Here is a 24,241-nt window from a genome sequence, read left to right as displayed (position 1 = left end):
CTCTCTTGGTTTTCTTCACACAAGTCTGTTTTCTAAGCTCACTCTTACCACCCTCACCCATATAATTTCTTCTTTTCTGAAAACCTATACAAAATTATACCCTCACTTTCATCATTAAATAGATGCTGCTATCATTAAATCCCACAGTTAACCTAAATAAAGTATGATGTTACAGTGTACAGTCCCACTGTAAATGGCTTAAACCATGTATTCCTTATCATCAGCCTTTTTTCAGTACAAATCCACAAACTGTTCACCATTTCCATTCACCTGATTGAATAACTCAGGCCACTAAATTACAACTTCAATTGCCACATTAACCATTTGCACATTCAAATTACCCATCCTTAATACCCAATCTCTCACATCCAAACTGCTGATACACTCACTCAACTGCAACCAAAATACTCATCTCTCTTCATCATTCTTTTCACGATCAGGCTCAAAAGCACTAATAATCACTCATTTCTCCTAATCCACTTCAATTTTTACCCAAATTAGTCCAGAGATCACTTCCTTACACTCTTTCACACATTCCTACCACTCCTGCTTTAGCAGAAGTGTAACCCCTTAATTAGCTTTTGTCCTCACATTAACCTCATACTTTACCCCTAAGCATTCTTAAACAATTCTTTTCCCCTTACCTTTAGGCTCTGTTTCACTCACAGATAGAACTTCCAGGTCCCTTTCCTCAAGTATACTAACTAACTTTCTTTTCATCTTGGTTACATCCAAACATATTGCGACAGATGAGCACTCCTTACTTCCAACTTAACTGATTTACAAGAAGGGGAGGGTTTCCAACCCCATACTCCTGCCCCTCTTAAGTCACCATCAATGACATGAAGGGAATACATTGGAAGTATTATTTTTACCCTATTCCCAGGGATAATTATGGGAAAACAAAGGAAGAAATTAGGAAGAAGTGTGATGCATTCATTAAGGTATCTAGATGATCGGATGAAACTCTGAGAAAATAGCTTCTGATATTTTCAGGGTGAGACTGAAACATCAGAACATTATATTTATTCACAGACATTACAGAAATTCAGTAATGGATCAAAAGATCACATCCCCATTAAAAATTGCATTTACCAACTGTAGCTACAACCTGAATATTAATGCATAAGCACATGTACTTATACAAAAAACATAAACAAGAAATATTCAGATCCAGGGTTAAAAATAATCATGCATACTATAATCAAGTCAAATGTCACCTTTTATGACAAAATGAATACAAGCAACCCCAGTAGAATGATGGTTCACAGAGAAACATTTTGCAATAGCAAAATCCAAGAAATAGGGTAAAATTTCATAGAACAACATTAAGTTTCTGAGATAGCAATGGATTTGAGGAAAATTATATATTCTTTTTTTAGCATTCTTGTTAACTGATAACAAAATATTTAAGCTTGATGTAAATTTTTCAGTTATAATGCCTTTTATTGTGATATCAAAGCAAAATAACATTCGATTTCTATTGTACTCCAGCCACTGACTGGAATCTTACAAGGAATAAGTTTTCATATTCTTACTGTGTAGTATAAGTGAGATCTACCTAACTTAGTAAAAATCAAAAAGGTAATATAATGACCAAATGCATCAACAAGCATGTCACATACTAAAATGGATAAACTTACTTAAGAAGGCTTGGCAAACCATTCACTCCATCATCACCATATGCATCAAGCCCACATCACTAGCATTCTCAGTAAAAATCAATAGCAACAGCTGCTGAATCACAAATTCTAATGGTAATCTGTTTCAGGTGTAGTCTACACGAGAATCGGATTGGAGAAACTTTTGGTCTAGAACATAACCACCCTTATAACATGGTTTCTAATAACTCATACAACAACGTTCTGCTAGAATGACAGATCAACAAGAACGTAACCCTATCATTCAGCGAGGACCCCCCCATACTTACCTAATTTGCATGAGTCATTAATGCTGGTTCAGTGTCATAAACAAACATATCAAGTACTGCAAAACACATCTGAAGTGAAAAATGCTAAGGCAGTAAGGAGAAAAAGATACAAATATGAACTCATACTCAATGCTATGCAACAGTTATACAATCCATGATAAAAATGCAATAGATGGTCTCATATCTGACTAGTACTTACATTAAGATATGGGCCCTGAAACTCTTCTCCCAGGAGAGGTTCTGGGTCAGGATCTGGTTCAGGTTCTGGATCTGGATCTGGATCATCAGGATCAGACACTGATTGAGAGTCATTGCTGTCACCTCGTCTGAGTCTTTTCCTAGGTCTTCCTGAATTACCACTGGATATTTGTCGTTTACCTTTATTTTCATTCTGGGAATCAATGTCATTTGGGAGTGAGCTGCAGTTTGATGAGGCTTCTACATCATCTGCTGACAACAAGAACATACTGTCTCAGGGAAAACATATATCAATTTACTTTAGCTATACAAGCAAATAATGTCTGTCATACTTTTCCAAAACATCTTATTTGATTTTGTGGAATTTGTAAAGCACTATAACCTGGTAGTTATTCATTGCTTTTGACCAAGGTCTTTTTTTTAGAAATCAAACTATTCATACAGTAATACATACATATATCTGTTTACATTTCATTTATGTGAATATCATACTTAACTCCCATTTCCCACATCAGCAAGGTAGCTCCAGGAAACGGATGAAGAATGGCCCATCCACTCATATACACATAGAAATACATAAATGCCCTATACACACACATATAAATACATATATATATATCAACATATACATATATACATACATATCAACATATATACATACATATACATACTTTCTCCCCTATGATGAGGTACATGCGGAAAAACCCAAGAAACAGAACAGAGAAAGCTATACTCTCATTGATGACTTGTCTCCCAGTTCACACTCTCCTTTAATAGTGGCACTTTCGAAGCCAGATTATGGAAGTCAACCAGGTCCATATATATATATATCTTTAAATGTCAAAGTTCCCTCTGTTAAGCTTATTCAACAAGAAGCTTTCTGTAAAGGTCAGGGCAGTTGCCATTCAATGGAACAAGATTCTACTGCTAGAACCATTTAAAGGTACCCTTGCTGGAAAAGGCTTTTAGTTTTAACTGGAAAGAAAGATGTTTTGACTGAGAAATTTTTCAAAGATCATAATATACAGGATTTTTCCTACTTTATAAGTTTCATAAATAAAGAAATGCTTAGTTTGGATTACCCTTTACCAAGGGTAATTTTGTCCAAATGTTGCATGATTATGAGTATTAACAATTTATCATCTTGATCCTGAAAGTAGAGGACAAAGATAAAGATCCAGGACCTCTGATTGGTCTTAAATGAACCTAGTACGAAGAAGCTACATGTTTCCTCAGAAAACATTATCACAATCTACTCTACATATAGCTTGAAAAAATTTATCAAAGGGCTCAGTAGAACATTTAAGAGGCAATGTTGCTACTGGCATTATTCTTGTCATAAGAAAATCTAGAGCAGAAACTCTAAGGATATCGATTCCACAACAACAGGGTCTTAGTAATGTATTGTATCTCAGAATAGCCAAGAACATTACCAAGCTACCCAGTACTGTCCAATTGGATCCCAAAACTCTAATTTGATGCTGGCTCCCTCTTTGATAGCTATGACTTAAAAATGTCCCAGAAAAACTTGTAGGAATATGAGGATTGGGCTCTCAATGCAAAAGAACTGAAGAGGGTGGACATATTGGAAACGAAATGCCTGGGGACATTATGTGGTGTGAGATGGTTTGATCAAGTAAGAAATGAAAGTGTAAGAGAAAGGTGTGGTAGTAAGCAGATTATGATTGAGAGAGCTGACTGGAGTGTGCTGAAATAGTTTTAACATATGCAAAGGCTGAATGACTTGAGGCTAAGAGGATATATATATATATATGTCAAAAATGGCAAGACCAAGGGGGAACAGAGAAGGGGGCCAGGTGAGGATATTCCCTCAAAGGCCCAGTCCTCTGTTCTTAACGCAACCTCGCTAATGCGGGAAATGGCGAATAGTTTGAAAGAAAGAAAAGAAATATACATACTGAGACATATACACACATTGGAAAGGATCATAATTTTGCGTGAATAAGTGTATTCCTACGAGTCCACAGGAAAAATGAAACACAATAAGTTCCCAAGTGCACTTTCGTGTAATAATCACATCATTGGGAGAGACACAAGAGAGAAATATAACAGTCAGTTGATATAAAATGTAGAGACGCAGCACGGTTCCCAATTGGTAAACATGTGATAGTCCAGACAACAAGCATATCATAAACTTACTATGTGGACAAGAAGGTGAATTAATTACAAATCTTTAAAACAATAAGTTTATCCAATTCGTATAGACCATCACTAATGTTAAGATTATAATTCTTTGTGTACTTAACAATAGATGATTTAATGATATTTCTCGTGGTACTGGAGTTAGAGTTAATAAATGAGATGGCATTACTCCACTCAATACAATGATCATAGTTCTTAATGTGATTAAACAAGGCATTTGATTCTTGTCCCATTCTTATACTACATTTATGTTGCGTAAGTCTAACAGAAAGGTCCTTACCAGTCTGCCTAACATAAAACTTATCACAATTTCTGCATGGCACTTTATAGATGCACCCAGGATTTTCTGGTGAGTTCCTGATCTTCTTTATTCTATTACTGTTGCTGAAGGCAACATTTACATTATAGGATTCAAGCAATATGGGAAGTAAAGTAAAATTATTATTAAAAGGGAGAACTAAAAGACTTTTGGTGTCAATGGGAGGTTTGGACTCGACTCTTTGCTAACTTAGGGATTTATCAATGAAAGATCTAGGGTACTTTAACTTAAATCCAATGGAATATAATTTCTCAAACTCATCATCAATATACTCTGGACTGCAAATTCATAATATCCTGAGAAACAGATTGAAATGATGATAATTCAACTCTGTCATGTTGAATTGAGTAACAATGGATATAGGAGCATATATTGGTAGGTTTTCTGTATATGCTAAACTTAAACTTGTTTCCTTGCCTATGGATCATGCAATCTAAAAATGGTAACATACCATTATTTTCATTTTCTACAGTAAATTTGATGTAAGGTACTAAATTGTTAAGTAAGAGGAGAAATATTTGTAAAATTTCATTTCTTGGCCAAACACAAAGAATGTCATCTACATACCTAAACCAAATTGCATTAGAAGGTAAGATATCCTTTAGTAATTTTGTTTCAAAAAATTCCATATAAAGATTACTTAGTACATACCAAACTTTTGGATTTGTATGTAGCATTCATGGATCTGGAGAAGGCATACGATAAGAGTTGATAGAGATGCTCTGTGGAAGGTATTAAGAACATATGGTGTGGGAGGAAAGTTGTTAGAAGCAGTGAAAAGTTTTTATCGAGGATGTAAGGCATGTGTTCGTGCATGAAGAGAGGAAAGTGATTGGTTCTCAGTGAATGTAGGTTTGCGGCAGGTGTAAGTGATGTCTCCATGGTTGTTTAATTTGTTTATGGATGGGGTTGTTAGGGAGGTGAATGCAAGAGGTTTGAAAAGAGGGGCAAGTATGCAGTCTGTTGTGGTTGAGAGAGCTTGGGAAGTGAGTCAGTTGTTGTTCGCTGATGATACAGCGCTGGTGGCTGATTCAGGTGAGAAACTGCAGAAGCTGGTGACTGAGTTTGGTAAAGTGTGTGAAAGAAGAAAGCTGAGAGTAAATGTGAATAAGAGCAAGGTTATTAGGTACAGTAGGGTTGAGAGACAAGTCAATTGGGAGGTAAGTTTGAATGGAGAAAAACTGGAGGAAGTAAAGTGTTTTAGATATCTGGGAGTGGATTTGGCAGCGGATGGAACCATGGAAGCGGAAGTGAGTCAGAGGATTGGGGAGGGGGCGAAAGTTCTGGGAGCGTTGAAGAATGTGTGGAAATCGAGAACATTATCTCGGAAAGCAAAATGAGTATGTTTAACGGAATAGTGGTTCCAACAATGTTATATGGTTGCGAGGCATGGGCTATGGATAGAGTTGCGCGGAGGAGGGTGGATGTGCTGGAAATGAGATGTTTGAGGACAATATGTGGTGTGAGGTGGTTTGATTAAGTAATAATAGGGTAAGTAATAAGAGGGTTGAGAGAGCAGAAGATGTGTTTTGAAATGGTTTGGTCACATGGAGAGAATGTGTGAGGAAAGATTGACCAAGAGCATATATGTGTCAGAGGTGGAGGGAACGAGGAGAAGTGGGAGACCAAACTGGAGGTGGAAAGATGGAGTGAAAAAGATTTTGAGTGATCGGGGCCTGAACATGCAGGAGGGTGAAAAGCGTGCAAGGAATAGAGTGAATTGGAACGATGTGGTATAATGGGGTCAACGTGCTGTCAATGGATTGAACCAGGCCATGTGAAGCATCTGGGGTAAACCATGGAAAGTTCTGTGAGGCCTGGATATAGAAAGGAAGCTGTGGTTTCGGTGCATTATTGCATGACAGCTGGAGAATGAGTGTGAACGAAAGTGGCCTTTGTTGTCTTTTCCTAGCACTACCTTGCGCACATGAGGGCGGAGGGGGTTGTTATTTCATGTGTGGCAGGGTGGTGATGGGAATGAATAAAGGCAGACAGTATGAATCATGTACATGTGTATATATGTATATGTCTGGGTGTGTATATATATGTACACGTTGAGATGTATAGGTATGTATATTTGCATGTGTGGACGTGTATGTATAATGTGTATATGGGTGGGTTGGGCCATTCTTTCGTCTGTTTCCTTGCGCTACCTCGCTAACACGGGAGACAGCGACAAAGCAAAATAAATAGAAATAAAATAATCTCCACTGACTTGAAATACACAGTCTTTTATACACAACTTTATCAGTTCAATGAAAACAAACTTTGAAACAGGTAAATGAATATCATCCAAAACATCAAATGAATGCTCTAAAATGTCATCAACTGGAACTTTTGTGATAAGTGAGGAAACATCAAAGCTAATACATAAACAAAATTTTCCAGCAAGACCTATAGTGAGTTCAGTAGGCTCCATCACATATAAATTGTCAAAATAGTTAGTTTCTTTATTAAACCCTTTAGTGGGTATGATATCATTTTCTCATATCATGAACAATGTAGATTTAGTTAACAAGCTTAACAAAATCAATTTAATTTTGATTTCAAACTTGTTAGCTTTGATGTTTCCTCATTTTTCACAAAAGTTCCAGTTGATGACCTTTTAGAATATTTATTTGATGTTTTGGATGATATTCATTTACCTGTTTCAAACTCTGTTTTCAGTGAACTGATAAAGTTGTGCATAAAAGACTGTGTATTTCAATTCAATGGAGATTATCAAGCTCAAAAATTTGGTATGGTAACGGGTAACCCCCTTTCACCCGTACTATGTAATCTCAATATGGAATTTTTTGAAACAAAATTACTAAAGGATATCTTACCTTCTAATGCAATTTGGTTTAGGTATGTAGATGATGTTCTTTGTGTTTGTCCAACAAATGAAAATTTACAAATATTTCTCCTCAGATTGGGGAAGAGCAGTGTGGTTTCAGAAGTGGTAGAGGATGTGTGGATCAGGTGTTTGCTTTGAAGAATGTATGTGAGAAATACTTAGAAAAGCAAATGGATTTGTATGTAGCATTTATGGATCTGGAGAAGGCATATGATAGAGTTGATAGAGATGCTCTGTGGAAGGTATTAAGAATATATGGTGTGGGAGGCAAGTTGTTAGAAGCAGTGAAAAGTTTTTATCGAGGATGTAAGGCATGTGTACGTGTAGGAAGAGAGGAAAGTGATTGGTTCTCAGTGAATGTAGGTTTGCGGCAGGGGTGTGTGATGTCTCCATGGTTGTTTAATTTGTTTATGGATGGGGTTGTTAGGGAGGTGAATGCAAGAGTTTTGGAAAGAGGGGCAAGTATGAAGTCTGTTGGGGATGAGAGAGCTTGGGAAGTGAGTCAGTTGTTGTTCGCTGATGATACAGCGCTGGTGGCTGATTCATGTGAGAAACTGCAGAAGCTGGTGACTGAGTTTGGTAAAGTGTGTCAAAGAAGAAAGTTAAGAGTAAATGTGAATAAGAGCAAGGTTATTAGGTACAGTAGGGGTGAGGGTCAAGTCAATTGGGAGGTGAGTTTGAATGGAGAAAAACTGGAGGAAGTGAAGTGTTTTAGATATCTGGGAGTGGATCTGGCAGCGGATGGAACCATGGAAGCGGAAGTGGATCATAGGGTGGGGGAGGGGGCGAAAATTTTGGGAGCCTTGAAGAATGTGGGGAAGTCGAGAACATTATCTCGGAAAGCAAAAATGGGTATGTTTGAAGGAATAGTGGTTCCAACAATGTTGTATGGTTGCGAGGCGTGGGCTATGGATAGAGTTGTGCGCAGGAGGATGGATGTGCTGGAAATGAGATGTTTGAGGACAATGTGTGGTGCGAGGTGGTTTGATCGAGTAAGTAACGTAAGGGTAAGAGAGATGTGTGGAAATAAAAAGACCGTGGTTGAGAGAGCAGAAGAGGGTGTTTTGAAGTGGTTTGGGCACATGGAGAGAATGAGTGAGGAAAGATTGACCAAGAGGATATATGTGTCGGAGGTGGAGGGAACGAGGAGAAGAGGGAGACCAAATTGGACGTGGAAAGATGGAGTGAAAAAGATTTTGTGTGATCGGGGCCTAAACATGCAGGAGGGTGAAAGGAGGGCAAGGAATAGAGTGAATTGGAGCGATGTGGTATACCGGGGTTGACGTGCTGTCAGTGGATTGAATCGGGGCATGTGAAGCGTCTGGGGTAAACCATGGAAAGCTGTGTAGGTATGTATATTTGCGTGTGTGGACGTATGTATATACATGTGTATGGGGGTGGGTTGGGCCATTTCTTTCGTCTGTTTCCTTGCGCTACCTCGCAAACGCGGGAGACAGCGACAAAAAAAAAAAAAAAAAAAAAAATTCTCCTCCTAAACCTCCCATTGACACCAAAAATCTTTTAGTCCTCCCTTTTAATAATAATTTTACTTTACTTCCCATATTGTTTTTAAATCCTATAATGTAAATGTTGCCTTCAGCAACAATAATACTATAACAAATATCTTAATCAGGAACTCACCAGATAATTCTCCTAGGTGCATCCATAAAGTGCTATGTAAAAATTGTGATAAGTTTTATGTTTGGCAGACTGGTAAGGATCTTTGTTAGACTTAAGCAACATAAATATAGTATAAGAACGGGACAAAAATCAAATGCCTTGTTTAATCACGTTAAAAACTATGATCATTGTACTGACTGGAGTAATGCCATCTGTTATTAACTATAACTCCAGATCCATGAGAAATATCAATGAACCTTCTATTATGAAATACACAAAGAATTATAATCTTAATATTACTGATGGTCTATACAAATTGGATAACTTTATTGTTTTAAAGATTTGTAAACACTGTACCTTCTTGTCCACATAGTAAGTTTATGATACGCTTGTTGTCTGTCTTGGACAATCACATGTTTACCAAATGGCATCCTAGCTACGTCTTCATTATAAATCAACTGACTGTTATATTTCACTCGTGTCTACCCCGATGATGTGATTATTACACGAAAGTGCACTTGGGAAATTATCGTGTTTCACTTTCCTTGTGGACTCATAGGAATATACACATGTGTACATATTTATATTTGCCTTCATCCATTTGTGGCGCTACCCTGCCCTACAGGAAACAGCATCGCTACCCCCTGCTTCAATGAGGTAGCGCCAGGAAAACAGACAAAAAAGGCCACATTCGTTCACACTCAGTCTCTAGCTGTCATGTGTAATGCACCAAAACCACAGCTCCCTATCCACATCCAGGCCCTACAGACCTTTCCATGGTTTACCCCAGACGTTTCACATGCCCTAGTTCAGTCCATTGACAGCACGTCGACTCTGGTATACCACCTCCTGTATGTTCAGGCCCCAATCGCTCAAAATCTTTCTCACTCCATCATTCCATCTTCAATCTGGTCTCCTGCTTCTCCTTGTTCCCTCCACCTCTGATACATATATCCTCTTTGTCAATCTTTCCTCACTCATTCTCTGCATGTGACCAAACCATTTCAACACATCCTCTTCTGCTCTCTCAACCACACTCTTTTTATTTCCACACATCTATCTTACCCTTTCATTACTTACTCAATCAAACTACCTCACACCACATGTTGTCCTCAAACATTTCATTTCCAAATTATCCACCCTCCTCCATACAACTCAATCTATAGCCCAAGCCTCAAAACCATATAACATTGTTGGAACTACTATTTCTTTAAACATCCCATTTTTCCTCTCTGCGATAACATTTTCTCCACCCACACATTCTTCATCACTCCTAGAACCTTCTCCCCCTCCCCCACCCTGTGACTCACTTCCACTTAAATGGTTCCACTTGCTGCTAAGTCCACTCCCAGATATCTAAAACACTTCACTTCATCCAATTTTTCTCCACTCAAACTTCCATCCCAGTTAACTTGTCCCTTAATCCTACTGAACCTAATAACCTTGATCTTATTCACATTTACTCTCAACTTTCTCCTTTCACACTACCAAACTTAGTCACCAACTTGTGCAGATTCTCACTCAAATCAGCCACTACAGCTGTACTATCAGTGAACAACTGACTCACTTCTCAAGCCCCACTTCTCAAGCCCTCTCATCTCCAATAGACAGCATAATCACCCCTCTAGCCAAAACTCCTGCATTTACCTCTCTAACAACCCCATCCATAAACAAATTAAACAACACAAAGACATCACACACCCCTGCCACAGACCGCCATTCACTGGGAACCAATCACTCTCCTCTCTTCCTACTCGTACACATGCCTTATATCCTTGATAAAACTTTTCACTGCTTCTAGCAACTTACCTCCCTCACCATACACTCTTAAGATCTTCCACAAAGCATATCAATCTACCCTATCATATGGCTTCTCCAGATCCATAAATGCTACATACAAATCCATCTGTTTTTCTAAGTATTTCTCACACATTCTTCAGACTAAACAACTGATCCACATATTCTCTACATCCTCTGAAACCACACTGCTCTTCCCCAATCTGATGCTCTGTACATGCCTTCACCCTCTCAATCAATACCCTCCCATTTAATTTCCCAGGAATACCCAACAAACTTATGCCTCTGTAGTGTGAACACTCACCTTTATCCCCTTTGCCATTGTACAATGGCACTATGCATGCATTTTGCCAATCCTCAGGCACTTCACCATGATCCATTCATACAATGAATAACCTTACCAACCAATCAACAACAAAGTCAACCCCATTCTTAATAAATTTTACTGTAATACCTTCCAAACCCACTGCCTTTCAGCATCTACAAAGCTTTCAATACCTCTTCTCTCTTAATCCAACCATTCTCCCTGACCCTTTCACTTCACAAACCATCCTGACCAAAAGACCCTATATCTGCCACTTTATCATCAAACACATTCAACAAACTTTCAAAATACTCACTCCATCTCCTTCTCACTTCATTACAACCTGTTATTTCTTCCCCACTTGCCCTCTTGACCGACATTCCCGTTTGTTCTCATCACACACGTTATTTACCTCCTTCCAAAACATCTTTTTATTTTCCCTAAAGTTTATGATACTCTCTTACCCTAACTCTCATTTGCCCTCTTTTTCAACCCTTGCAGCTTTCTCTTGACCTCCTGCCACTTTCTTTTATACATCTCCAAGTCATTTGCACTATTTCCTTGCAAATATTGTCCAAATGCCTCTCTTTTTTCTTTCACTAACAACTTTACTTCTGCCCACCTCCCACCTTTCTCATGCCACAAGCATCTTTTGCACATACCATCACTGCTTCCCTAAATACACTCCATTCTTCACCCACTCCCCTCACGTCATTTGCTCTCACATTTTATCATTCTACACTCAATCTCTCCTGGTACTTCACACAATTCTCCTTTCCAAGCTCACTTACTTTCACCACTCTCTTCTCCCCAACATTTTCTCTTCTTTTTGAAAACCTCTATAAATCTTCACCCTTGTCTCCACAAGACATCTCTCCAGCTGCCCCTCTCAGCACATCAACACCCAAAAGTCTCTTTTTAACATGCCTATCAATTAACACATAATCCAATAAAGCCCTTTGACCATCAACTCCTACTCACATACCTAATATTATACATATCTCTCTTTTCAAAAAAAGCATTCCCAATCACCATTATTTTTTCAGCACACAAATCCACAAGCTCTTCATTTTCATTCACAACACTGAATACCCCATGTTCACCAATCATACCCTTAACTGCCACATTACTCACCTTCGCATTTAAATCAACCATCACTAAAACCCGGTCTCATGCATCAAAGCTGCTGACACACTCACTCAACTGCTCCTAAAACACTTGCCTCTCATGATTTTTCTTCTCATGACCAGGTGAATAAGCACCAATAATCACCCATCTCTCTTCATCCACTTTCAGTTTTACCCACATCACTCTAGAATTTACTTTCTTACACTCTGTCACACACTCCAACAATGCTTGCTTCAGTAGTGCTACCCCTTCTTTAGCTCTTGTCCTCTCAACAACTCCTGACTTTACTCCAAAGACTTTCCCAAACCACTCTTCCCCTTTACCCTTGAGCTTTGTTTCACTCAAAGCCAGAACATCCAGGTTTCTTTCCTCAAACATACTACCTATCTCTCCTCTCTTCTCATCTTGGTTACATCCACATACATTCAGACACCCCAGTCTGAGCCTTTGAGGAGGATGAGCACTCCCTACCTGACTCCAGTTTATATCAACATTAATATGTTTAATTTCTCCAATACTATAATTTCTTCCACTATCATTACATAGTTTAATTTCATTCCAAGATTCCTATATTCCTGGCATTCTATGGTAATATTGCAAATGCAGCTGTCATATATTGGAGCGTCATATATTGGAGCATGTCTCTTATCCATTAAGTGACCATGGACAATATCATATGACCAATACTCATTCAGCAAAGAAACCGTCCTTGCATTGCAATTCCTGTAGAAAGAGGAACTCCATACTTAACACCTTTCTTTGGTAGTTTGTTTTTCTTTGAGCTTCACAGTTCTACCTGGCTTCCCATAACTAGTAAGCTACCATAATTAATCAATCTGCCCATAAAATCCCTGTTAAGTATAACATGTATAGATTGGTACATACACCCTGCTTTAACCTCAATATCAGCTATTTGATTACCACTAACACAATGTTCAGAAGAGCAGAATTCTATACGCTCATGCTTTGAGTGAATTCTTACAATCCAGTCTTAGTCGTCTCGAACTATGAGATGCAATGAACATAAATGTGATACAGCTTGTAGTGAACTTTAGGAATCAAGGTGGACTTTAAAGAAACATTCTTTTGATAGTTCTGATATTCTTTTTCAATGATTACAGCAAAACCTATACCCTCAGGACATTTTGGCCCATCAGCAAATAATTTCATTCTGTTTGCATGAACTGTAACATACCAGAGAAATTAACTATCTATCTTAGAAGCAATGTTGCTTTTCCTTGATTTTATGCAGTTATTGCTAAGTTTGATCTTAAGGAGCTTTACTGAAAGGAACTCACCAAACCTACTCATCCAATTGAGTTTTTGCCTAAACCAATATCACATCACTGATGGCATTTTTCATTCTTACATAAAAAGGTTTTGGAGATCTTTGGAGGTTGATCAAATATCTCTGTCATCTTTGCAGCAACAATGTAATGTTATGGTTACAAGATGTGAAATTAAGCCTAAAGAGATACCTAAGGCAAAGTTCTTCAAGCCATAAATTCATAGGAAGCTTGCCAGATAGGCATACAGACTTCCAATTTCAGAGGTTCTGAATGCTCATGTGTAAACACTAATACCAAGATTAAAGACAAAATTTTTTTAATGGCATCAGTTACCAACAAATATATCTGACCACCACATTCTAGTTTCAGTCTACATAAAGAAACATATAAACTCAGAATGATTTTCCTATTAAGTTACTAGGAAAGGCTAGGGGCTATATATTTGCCCACCTTGGAAGAGAGAAGAGAGGGGTGTTTTAAAGTTATAAGAACATATTAATGATGTAGACAATGAACAGTTCTTTGAGAGATGTAGGGAAAGAAAAACAACCGCAGGACATAACATGAAATTAAGCAAGAATGGTGGATGAAGACGATAAGATGACAAGAGGACAAGGTTAAAGCACACACCATACACAAATCTAAAAACTTGTATGGTACAACATTCAAGAGATGGGGGCCTCACGAGAGTAAAACTTGCCCCCCCCCCCAAACACAGTATAATCAAGTAATCACCAAGATGTAATTCCTCAAAAGTCATTTAGAAAATGAATAATTGTTATAACGCACACAGTAGCACAAAAATTCATTTGTAACTGTGTCTTTATTCTAAACTGCATTTTTCTTAATTGGTGTCTTACTTTCAAAGAGAAATTGGCAGCTTTTGTAATATACACATTTTCTATTATGTATATGGGGTAACTGGTTAGAGAATGCTGGTGACATTTATGGGTATGTGGTGGATTCAAACATTAACTGGGAATTCAAATGAGGGAAAGAATCACTAAATCTTCAACTGACAATAACAGTAATGAACTGTACATCATCAGTTGAAAACTAAGGCAATTTAAAAAGTAAAACTATAGTTATCTGCCTTACTGGTAAACTTATTATCTTCAGCTTGCAAATGTCTTACAGCAGTCTCATGATATGTGCAATGGACAGCCAAATCCTCAACAAAAGGGGATAATCTGATAGTGCATACAACACTATCAATGGCAGCAATGTAGCAAGTAACAAGACACTGCCCTGTGTCACACCTACCAGAGGGAATTCTCTAGAACACCCATTATCAACACTTATCTTTAAGTTTCTGTCTCTCAAAAACTGTTGAACAGATCATAATAGTCTCCCTCAAAGGCATACTTTGAGAAATTCCCATACATTATCATTTCCCCATGCAGTATCCCCAGCTTTCTCGAAATCAAAGGACATTAATAATGTATGATAATTAGCAACTCTTTCCTGAATGTTATCTGATACTCATATCAAGGGGGTTTGTGGTATATTAAAACCCGAAACCATGATGGAATGGATTATCATATCAATTTCTTCCAAGTTATCAAAATAATCTATTATCAATAGGTTTTACATTAGTTTGCACAGACAACTAGTTAGCACAATAAGTCTGGAACTTGTAGAAATAATAGGATTTATAACAGGCTTATCCTATGTAAATGCAGAGGAATGCCTCCCCGAGAACCAAGTGAGCAAGGCTGAGCAAAACTGACTCTTTAGACTGAAAGCATCAATAAATGCAAACAGCTTGCAGTTATTACCGGTTGAGGGAAGCCAAAGCCAAAGAAAATGCCAGTTGTATATGTGTGGCTGCTACTCATGGATCCTAAAGCAACCTTCTGTAATACTTCCATCATAAAAATAATCTAATTCTTCTCTAGTGGTGTAAAAATCACCATTGCCTTACTTAAAACTAGCTTCAATGATATAAGAGATCTAGATTAATGATTTCCTATTCTTCCAGGGTCAAAATTTTGATGATTAAGAAAATCTTGCCATTCACTCTGAATGTTTAAAATTTTGGTCAAGCATTTTGCAAAAGGACAAATATTTGTTATTCATGCATAATCCTTGAAATCCCCTAACACAAAAAGGTACCCTAATACTGGGGAAGACATTCCTATACAGATACAATATCTACATAAGTGATCAATGCGTGATGCAATTTAATAAGCAACAAGTTAATACAAACAACAGATAACAACAGTTTCAAATGATCTCTGTTATCATACTTGTCTGTGATTTCCTACATTAGTGAGTGAGGCAGTACTCGGAACAAAAAAATGAGCACAACAGTTCACAATCACTCTCCTCCTGTTAAGTATAATGCAATGAAATCAGAGATCCTATTCAAGACCAAGAGCAACAGACCATTACATCTTTTCCTTTGACCACCTCATGTGCCTTGGTTCAGCTCAATGCCAGCATGTCACTCCATGAATACCACATCACTCTAATTTCTCTATCACATGCATGCCCTTCATCATCGTACATGATAAGGTCCTAGACTCAAAGCCTCTTTCACTCCATCCTTCCACCTTCTTAGTCTCCAATAAATATGACAAAACCAGACTTAGAATTTATACTCCCATCTCTGACAATTTCTTCTCTGATCTAATTGGATATTTGTGTCTCAAAAAGTCATAACTATTTGACTTGACTTACCAAACACTCTCAGTGGGTATCTGGGTAGGTCTTCCTCTATTGTGCTAAGACAAGACACATCTACACAACTGAAATCATTTTCAACTTCACCAGAATCTGCAAACAAGAAATAAATGTGGCAATATTAGAGTAAAATATCCTTAATGTCCTATGATTCTCAACTGCATGACTGAGTGGTTCTCTACCTAGCTCTCTATATCTCTGATGCATGTTCCCTTTGGGGACTACCTCCAGGGGGTGGCCATGACTACATGGTCACTATAACTGTTGAACTCCTGTGTGGCTTCTTAGTCTTTAGTGCCTAAGCCTTAACAGGCTACTGGCAGAAGGCAACTCCAGCACAAGTGTTTTCAGAGGCTCCTACCTAATGTTCCTACAAACTACTTCTAGTAGAGTGGTTCTCAGCTCAATGGTACAAGTGGCCAGCAGCCACCTATGATAAGAAGAATGAATCTGCAAGGTGAACTGGATTATGAGTTGCATGAATGAAAAATTAGGAAGAACAAATTTTATGAAATTTTTTTTAAATAGTTTACATATGTGTGACTATCCCTGAGGATAGTGGAGAAGGAATCCTGCCCACGTATTCCCTGCATGTCATACAAGGTGACAAGAAGGGTGGGAGCAGGTGGGTGGAAATCTTCCCTTCCTATATTACTTTCCAAAAGAACAAACGAAGCAAGGAGCCAAGAGAGGAATTTTCCCTCTAAGGTTCTTCATTAGTTCTTAATGCTACCTTGCTCATGCAGGAAATGGCGAGCACATATGAAAAAAAATGACAAAAAGCCTTGGATAGTTTAACATATGACTTAAATGGAATGAGAAAAAGGTTAGGCTTGTTAGAGAATACAGACAACTATAAGAAGGAATACAATGAACTTCTTGTAGACTTTACATGTATGCTCTTGGTTTCAGCAGCAACATTCAAGTGTGACTAATTCAAGTTATGTAATAATCACATCTGTGCACTGCACAGACACAGAAGAGAAGGGTTGGGATACATTTTGAATGGATCTCAAAATATCAGTCAAGGAAATAGATCCTACACAGAAACTTGTGATAAAAGGCACGAAACAACAGGTAATGATTACAGCAGAAGAGAGTATGAGGTTCAAGTTATGAATGATAACAACGAAAAGATATATAGAATACGTGCATCAGTGAGATAAGCGTGGAGAATACATGCTCTCAACAAAAGGAATGTTAAGAAATGCACGAGGTGTAAACATACAGAGGGGGTAATGATAACATGGAGTGCATTTTTGGAGCAAAAAATATAATTAGAAGTGTGTATAATATAAGGTCTATATGAGAGTTATTAGAAGTGTGTATAATATAAGGTCTCTATGAGAGTTATGCGGGTTCAGCAAATAATATGATGATAAAAGGGTTACCTGTTTAGGTGGTCTAGGAATAGAAACAAGGTCAAATGAGGATATAAGTTCCAAAGGTGAATAATGAAAGTGTAGCAGTAAATTTCCATGAGAAGTTAGATAAAAAACAAAGGATACTTATATGTTGAGTATTCCTGGGAAATTATATTGGAGGGTATTGACAGAGAGGGTGAAAGCATGTACAGAGCATCAGATTGGGGAAGAGCAGTGTGGTTTCAGAGGTGGTAGAGGATGTGTGGATCAGGTGTTTGCTTTGAAGAATGTATGTGAGAAATACTTAGAAAAGCAAATGGATTTGTATGTAGCATTTATGGATCTGGACAAAGCATATGATAAGAGTTGATAGAGGTGGAAGGTATTAAGAGTATATGGTGTGGGAGGCAAGTTGTAAGAAGCAGTGAAAAGTTTTTAACGAGGATGAAGGACATGTGTACGAGTTGGAAGAGAGGAAAGTGATTGGTTCTCAGTGAATGTCGGTTTGCGGCAGGGGTGCATGGTGTCTCCATAGCTGTTTAATTTGTTTATGGATGGGGTTGTTAGGGAGGTGAATGCAAGAGTTTTGGAGAGAGGGGCAAGTATGCAGTTTGTTATGGATGAGAGGTCTTGTGAGGTGAGTCAGTTGTTGTTCACTGATGATACAGCACTGGTGGCTGATCCAGGTGAGAAACTGCAGAAGCTGGTAACTAAGTTTGGTAAAGTGTGTGAAAGAAGAAAGCTGAGAGTAAATGTGAATACGAGCAAGGTTATTAGGTACAGTAGGGTTGAGAGACAAGTCAACTGGGAGGTAAGTTTGAATGGAGAAAAACTGGAGGAAGTGAAGTGTTTTAGGTATCTGGGAGTGGATTTGGCAGCGGATGAAACCATGGAAGCGGAAGTGAGTCACGGGGTGGAGGAGGAGGCAAAAGTTCTGGGAGAGTTGAAAAATGCGTGAAAGGCGAGAGCATTATCTCAGAAAGCAAAATGGGTATGTTTGAAGGAATAGTGGTTCCAACAATGTTATATGGTTGCGAAGCGTGTGCTATAGATATAGTGCGAAGGAGGGTGGATGTTTTGGAAATGAGATGTTTGAGGACAATATGTGGTGTGAGGTGGTTTGATCAAATAAGTAATGAAAGGGTAAGAGAGATGTGTAGTAATAAAAAGAGTGTGGTTGAGAGAGAAGAAGAGGGTGTTTTGAAATGGTTTGGGCACATGGAGAGAATGAGTGAGGAAAGATTGACAAGGAGGATATATGTGTCAGAGGTGGAGGGAATGAGAAGTGGGGGAACAAATTGGAGGTGGAAAGATGGAGTGAAAAAGATTTTGAGCGATCAGGGCCTGAACATGCAGGAGGGTGAAAGGCGTGCAAGGAATAGAGTGAATTGGAACAATGTGGTATACCGGGGTCGATGTGCTGTCAATGGATTGAACAGGGCATGTGAAGCGTCTGGGGTAAACCATGGAAAGTTCTGTGGGGCCTGGATGTGGAAAGGGAGCTGTGGTTTCGGTGCATCATTACATGATAGCTAGAGACTGAGTGTGAACGAATGTGGCCTTTGTTGTCTTTTCCTAGCGCTACCTCGCGCACATGCAGGGGGAGGGGGTTGTTATTTCATGTGTGGCAGGATGGCGATGGGAATGAATAAGGGCAGACAGTATGAATTATGTACATATGTATATATGTATATGCCTATGTGTGTATATATATGTATATGTTGAGATGTATAGGTATGTATATGTGTATGTGGGGACATGTATGTATATACATGTGTATGTGGGTGGGTTGGGCCATTCTTTCGTCCGTTTCCTTGCGCTACCTCGCGAACATGGGAGACAGTGACAAAGTATAATAAATAAAATAAATATGATATAGCAAAGAAACATAATGTGGATAAAACTGAAAACTGCAACAACAGAGGTTTCCAATGAGGTGTGGGGTTTAAATAATATGCTGTGGAAACAAAGCAACAAAGTATTGAGGTTAAGGCCTACAATATTAATCAATTAAAATGAAAACTCAAAGAGGCTGAAACCAAAACAATAATGATTAAAGGACAAGTAAAATATGAAGTACAGTAAGGAATAGAAATGTCATAGAAACTACTCTATAAAAATAAAATGAAAGCAAGAGAGAATATAGAAAAAATGAATGATGATCTAATGGAAAATAAAAAGTTTTTTTTAGATGGAAGTACGGTGTGAAAAGCGAAGGTGTACCTCTAATGCTTAATCAAGGACCAAACTGTATTGCTATGCCACTGATTAACCCCTAAAGGTCTTACCCCTAGAAACTCAAGTGGTCCCCAAGACCAGAATTTATTGAAAAATAAAAAACAAAAATCTAAGTCTCATTGCCATGGCCAATATATTAAAAAGGAAATTACTGAGGAAGATAGTTACACCCCTCAACAAGTACTTAATGCTGGTGAAACTAAAATCATTTTAGAAAGGGATGCTTGCTAGAACAATGACTACCAATGAAGAAAAGATATATTCAAATGAGTATCTACCAAGAAAGTTACATTGTTTTCATACTACTATTCGCCATTTCCCACATTAGTGAGGTAGCGTTAAGAACGGAGGCTTGAGCCTTTGAGGGAATATCTTCACTTGGCCCCCTTTCTCTGTTCCTTCTCTTGGAAAATTAAAAAAGAGGGGGAGGATTTCCAGCCCCCCCACTCCCTTCCCTTTTAGTCACCTACTACGACACACAGGGAATATGTGGGAAGTATTCTTTCGATCCTATCCCCAGGGATAAAATTAGTGACATTATTGAAGTAAATTAATAATTCTATATAATTGCCATTACTCAATGAATTATTATTGCTCATAATGACCTTGCAAAGGAATTCTTGCCTTACTTGACAACATACAGCATCAATATGCTATGTGCATATTGTATTCTTTCTACCCAAACCCAGGGAAATGACTCATTAAGGATTTTAATTCTATTTCTCTATAATTCTCTATATATCTGAATCAAATATATCATATTACATAATAAGGTAGAAAAATATTAAAGGTTAAAAATCTCTAGATTTTCAGCAGGGACACTAGTATTTGTGAGTCTCAAGTGGCATTAAAGTTAAGTAGATATATTTTCTATTCATCATAACTATAATCTAATGAGAATTTTCACATTCTAACAACTTACATGAGGTAAAGTTGTCTAAAGATGATACCTCTCCACCTTGCTCATCAGCAGTTTCATCCACAGGTGTTACAGGAGTATTCTCGGCAGTTTGTTCAATCCTCGCTTCAGATTCAGCACTCTCACTGGATGCACGGGCCAGTAGTAGCATCTCAGCTTCATAAGGGTGTGATGGCATTTCTTCCTCGATTTTCTGTAAAGTATTTTGAAATCAAACATAAATAAAAATCATCTGAAAGATTAAGCATTCTATATTTTCTATGCTTATAAACCTACTTATGATGAACAATGGAACAGATCAAAAAAAAATATATCCATTTCTCCACCGAAGTCTAAGCCCTGAACATCTAAGAAAGCTTTTGCTCATGGGTTAAATCCCACTACATCAAAGAGTTCCTCTTTTTCAACCCTCACAAAACATATGAGGACAAATGATGCTCTTTCAGAGGATTAACAATGATACAGTAATCTTGGCAAATAGACACTATGACAAAAGATGAAAAGCCTTAAATCTGCCCACTATGAAAGAAAGGAGTGAGGGGTGACCTGATCACAATCAGTAAGTTTTAAAACAATATACATGGACAGTGAACACTTCTTTATGTGATGTAGGGATACAGCAACCAGAGACCATAACATGAAAATAAGAAAGATGGTTGCTAAAAAAGATGTAAAGTAATACCTCTATAGTATATAAGGATGGATGAATGGATACAGAATGAAGGAGTATATGATTAATGTACAAAGCATTCTTGAGAATTTTTAAGAGATGGGGCCCAAAAAGTGTAAAACTCCCTATCCATACAGTATAAAAAGTAATCATAAATAAGTAGCTACATCACACTTTAACCTATGTGGAAATGCACACTCCAGCCCACCCTTGGTCACTTATTGACCACTGGTATCTTACTCAGGCCTGTTAATCTCCAGAGCTAAGAAACATTTTGAGAAGGAAAAGAAAGATGGGTGGGATGAAAAACAACATCAATGCTCACAAGGATCTGCTTTCAGCAGAGAGAGTTTTTCAATCTCAAAACTAATATTTCTTGTATTAGCATCTGATAGCATACCCACAAGCAGGAGGGAAAGCTTAAAGAAAAAACTAAAAAACATAAGAGAGGATTACCTTTAAACCTTAAAAGGTGGCCATCATCAATCATCATCTTACATCATAAGAAGTTTACTACAATGATGACAGCCAACATCACATTACGTTGTAAATTCTTTCTATTTTTTTGCATTTGGGGAAATCAATAGAATTACCCTAACTATATCATATGTATTAATCTTCATCCCTGGGTGCAGGGGGGAAAAACTTCCCACATATTCCCTTCGCACCATATACGATACTAAATGAGGTGTGAACACATGGCTGAAAACTCTCTTCAGAGCTCCTCTTATTCTAATTTCTAAATCTGAAACCAACGGAGCCAAGCGAGGATTGCTCATCCTCCTCAAATACTCCGGCTGGTATGTCTGAATGTGCATGGATGTAACCAAGACAAGAAGAGGGGAAAGATAAGTAGTGTGTTTGAGATGAACCTGGACGTTCTAGCTCTAAATGAAGCTATAAATGAAACAAAGTTAAAGAAGAATGGCGAGGAACAGTTTCAAACTGTCTTATGGTAAAGGCAAGACAAGAGTTCAGGAAGGGGTAGGACTACTGCTGAGGAAGATGTGAGAACATGCTGAAGAACGTAAAGACGTGAGCCTCAGACTGTTATGGTTAAAAAGGAAAGTGGATTGCTCGACGTGGTTGATGTGGAAATGAGAAAACTAAGGAAGAGAGGCAAGTGTTTGTAGGAGAGCCAAGACAGTGTTTCAGTAACTTTAATGTAAGGGATTGAGTATTAATGGTCAGTGATTTGAATGCACAAGTGGCTAATGTGGTATTTGAGGGTATAACTAGGGGGGAATAGGAAACCCAGTGTTGTGAATAAGGTATGTACTGAAAAAGACCTGGTGACAAGGAATACCTGTTTTAAAAAGTAAACATATACAAGTGCATGTAGGTGAGCAGGACTGATGAAAAGCAGACATCATTACATTATAAACTTATTGAGCAGCTGATGGAGGCAAGGGAGAAGATTTATAAATGCTTTAGGAAAAGATGAAATGATACAAATAGGAGGGTGGTGAAAGTTAGTGAGCTTGGAAGAGAGGCTTGTAAGAAGAGATAATGGCAGAGACTGGGTGCAGAGAGGGAAAAGGTGAGTGTAAATTAAGCTAGGGAAGCGTGTGAAAAATGAGAGGTATTTAGGGAAGCACTTGTTTACATGAACAAAATGTGTGACACGGAGAAGGTGGAAAGTGGACTGGTGAGAACATTACTGAGTGGTGGGATAAAAATGTCAAGATGCTAGTGAAAGAGAAAAGAAAGATTCATGGGCAAAATATGAAAGAGCAGTGGAAATGACTGGGAGCTATAAACGAGAAAGTGGTAGGAGGTCAAGAGGAAGGCAAAGCGATTTAAAAAGAGGGTAAATGATAGTGGGGCTGAACAAGGACCAGCAAACTTTAGGGAGAGTAAGAAAATTATTTGAAATGAGATTACAGAAAAAAAGAGAACAAATGGGAAAATTGGTGAATAGGGCAAAAAGGAAAGTGGTTATGGACAGAAATGAGGAGGTGCATATTTTGAAGGATTGTTGAATAAGTTCAATTACAGGATGGCTGATGTGGGGTGTTTTGGACATGAAGGTATGCAAAGCGAGAAGGTCATGAAAATTTGTTTGGTTTAAGAAGAGGTGGCGAACAAGACCTTGGGTAAGATGAAGTGCAGCAAAGCAACTCTACTTGAGTTGGTAGAGAGGAGGGTGAGTGGTTCCAGAGGAATGAGAGTCTGTGGTAAGGATGTATAATACCACTGTAGCTGTTTGATTTATTGGATGTGGTACTTTCTTGGTATCTTTATCAGCAATACTAATACAGATACTGTAAACGTACCAACAAAAATTGGCAACAATAGCAGTGTCAACATAAACTAAGCACATCTACCCACTGACGTCTGCAGGCTAAGGGAGAGTGATTTTCCCGTGGCAGCATTCAGCATCCATACATGTCCCCCCAATTTACCCTAAACCAGAACAAAGCCTTGAAATTGTGGTGGAATTCTAGGTGTGATAATCATTATATGTGGATGCTGCTCATGAGAAAAAGATTTTATTTTGTTAATGTTAACTGGTTACATCGAATTTCATGACTGCTACAATGAAAAAAGTAATAGCAACAAATGTGATTACACTATAAAATCAATTAAAAGAGGTACAAAATACAATAAAGTTCAGAATGTATATAAAGATGCTGGCACTGAAGAACGACAAGGTCCCATCCAAAATACGTTGGTCATCAATCAAATTAGTGATTTTCGCTAATTTCAAGAGGTATGATTGAAAAGCAATTTAAATCTGCAAACTTCATAACATTTTAACTCTTCAACTTTTGCAAACAC

General features: G+C 38.0%; 1 protein-coding gene across 4 annotated transcripts in view; it reads right to left on the bottom strand.

Moving 5' to 3' along the window:
• LOC139758827 (zinc finger MYM-type protein 3-like) overlaps positions 1–24,241 on the bottom strand; it is a 104,840-nt gene that overhangs the window by 55,966 nt on the left and 24,633 nt on the right. For 3 of the 4 annotated variants that reach the window (XM_071680661.1, XM_071680663.1, XM_071680664.1), the window contains 3 exons: positions 20,794–20,983; positions 16,267–16,362; positions 2,130–2,380 (listed from right to left, as the gene is read on the bottom strand). In XM_071680661.1, coding sequence (XP_071536762.1) covers positions 2,130–2,380; positions 16,267–16,362; positions 20,794–20,983 — 537 coding nt within the window. The remainder of the gene's footprint in view (positions 1–2,129; positions 2,381–16,266; positions 16,363–20,793; positions 20,984–24,241) is intronic. The other variant, XM_071680662.1, reaches the window with a different exon arrangement.

Source organism: Panulirus ornatus, chromosome 31 (assembly GCF_036320965.1).
Source record: "Panulirus ornatus isolate Po-2019 chromosome 31, ASM3632096v1, whole genome shotgun sequence".
NCBI classification, from domain to species: domain Eukaryota; kingdom Metazoa; phylum Arthropoda; class Malacostraca; order Decapoda; family Palinuridae; genus Panulirus; species Panulirus ornatus.
The sequence above is the reverse complement of the archived record's forward strand: the minus strand, read 5'-3'. Positions and strand labels throughout refer to the sequence as shown.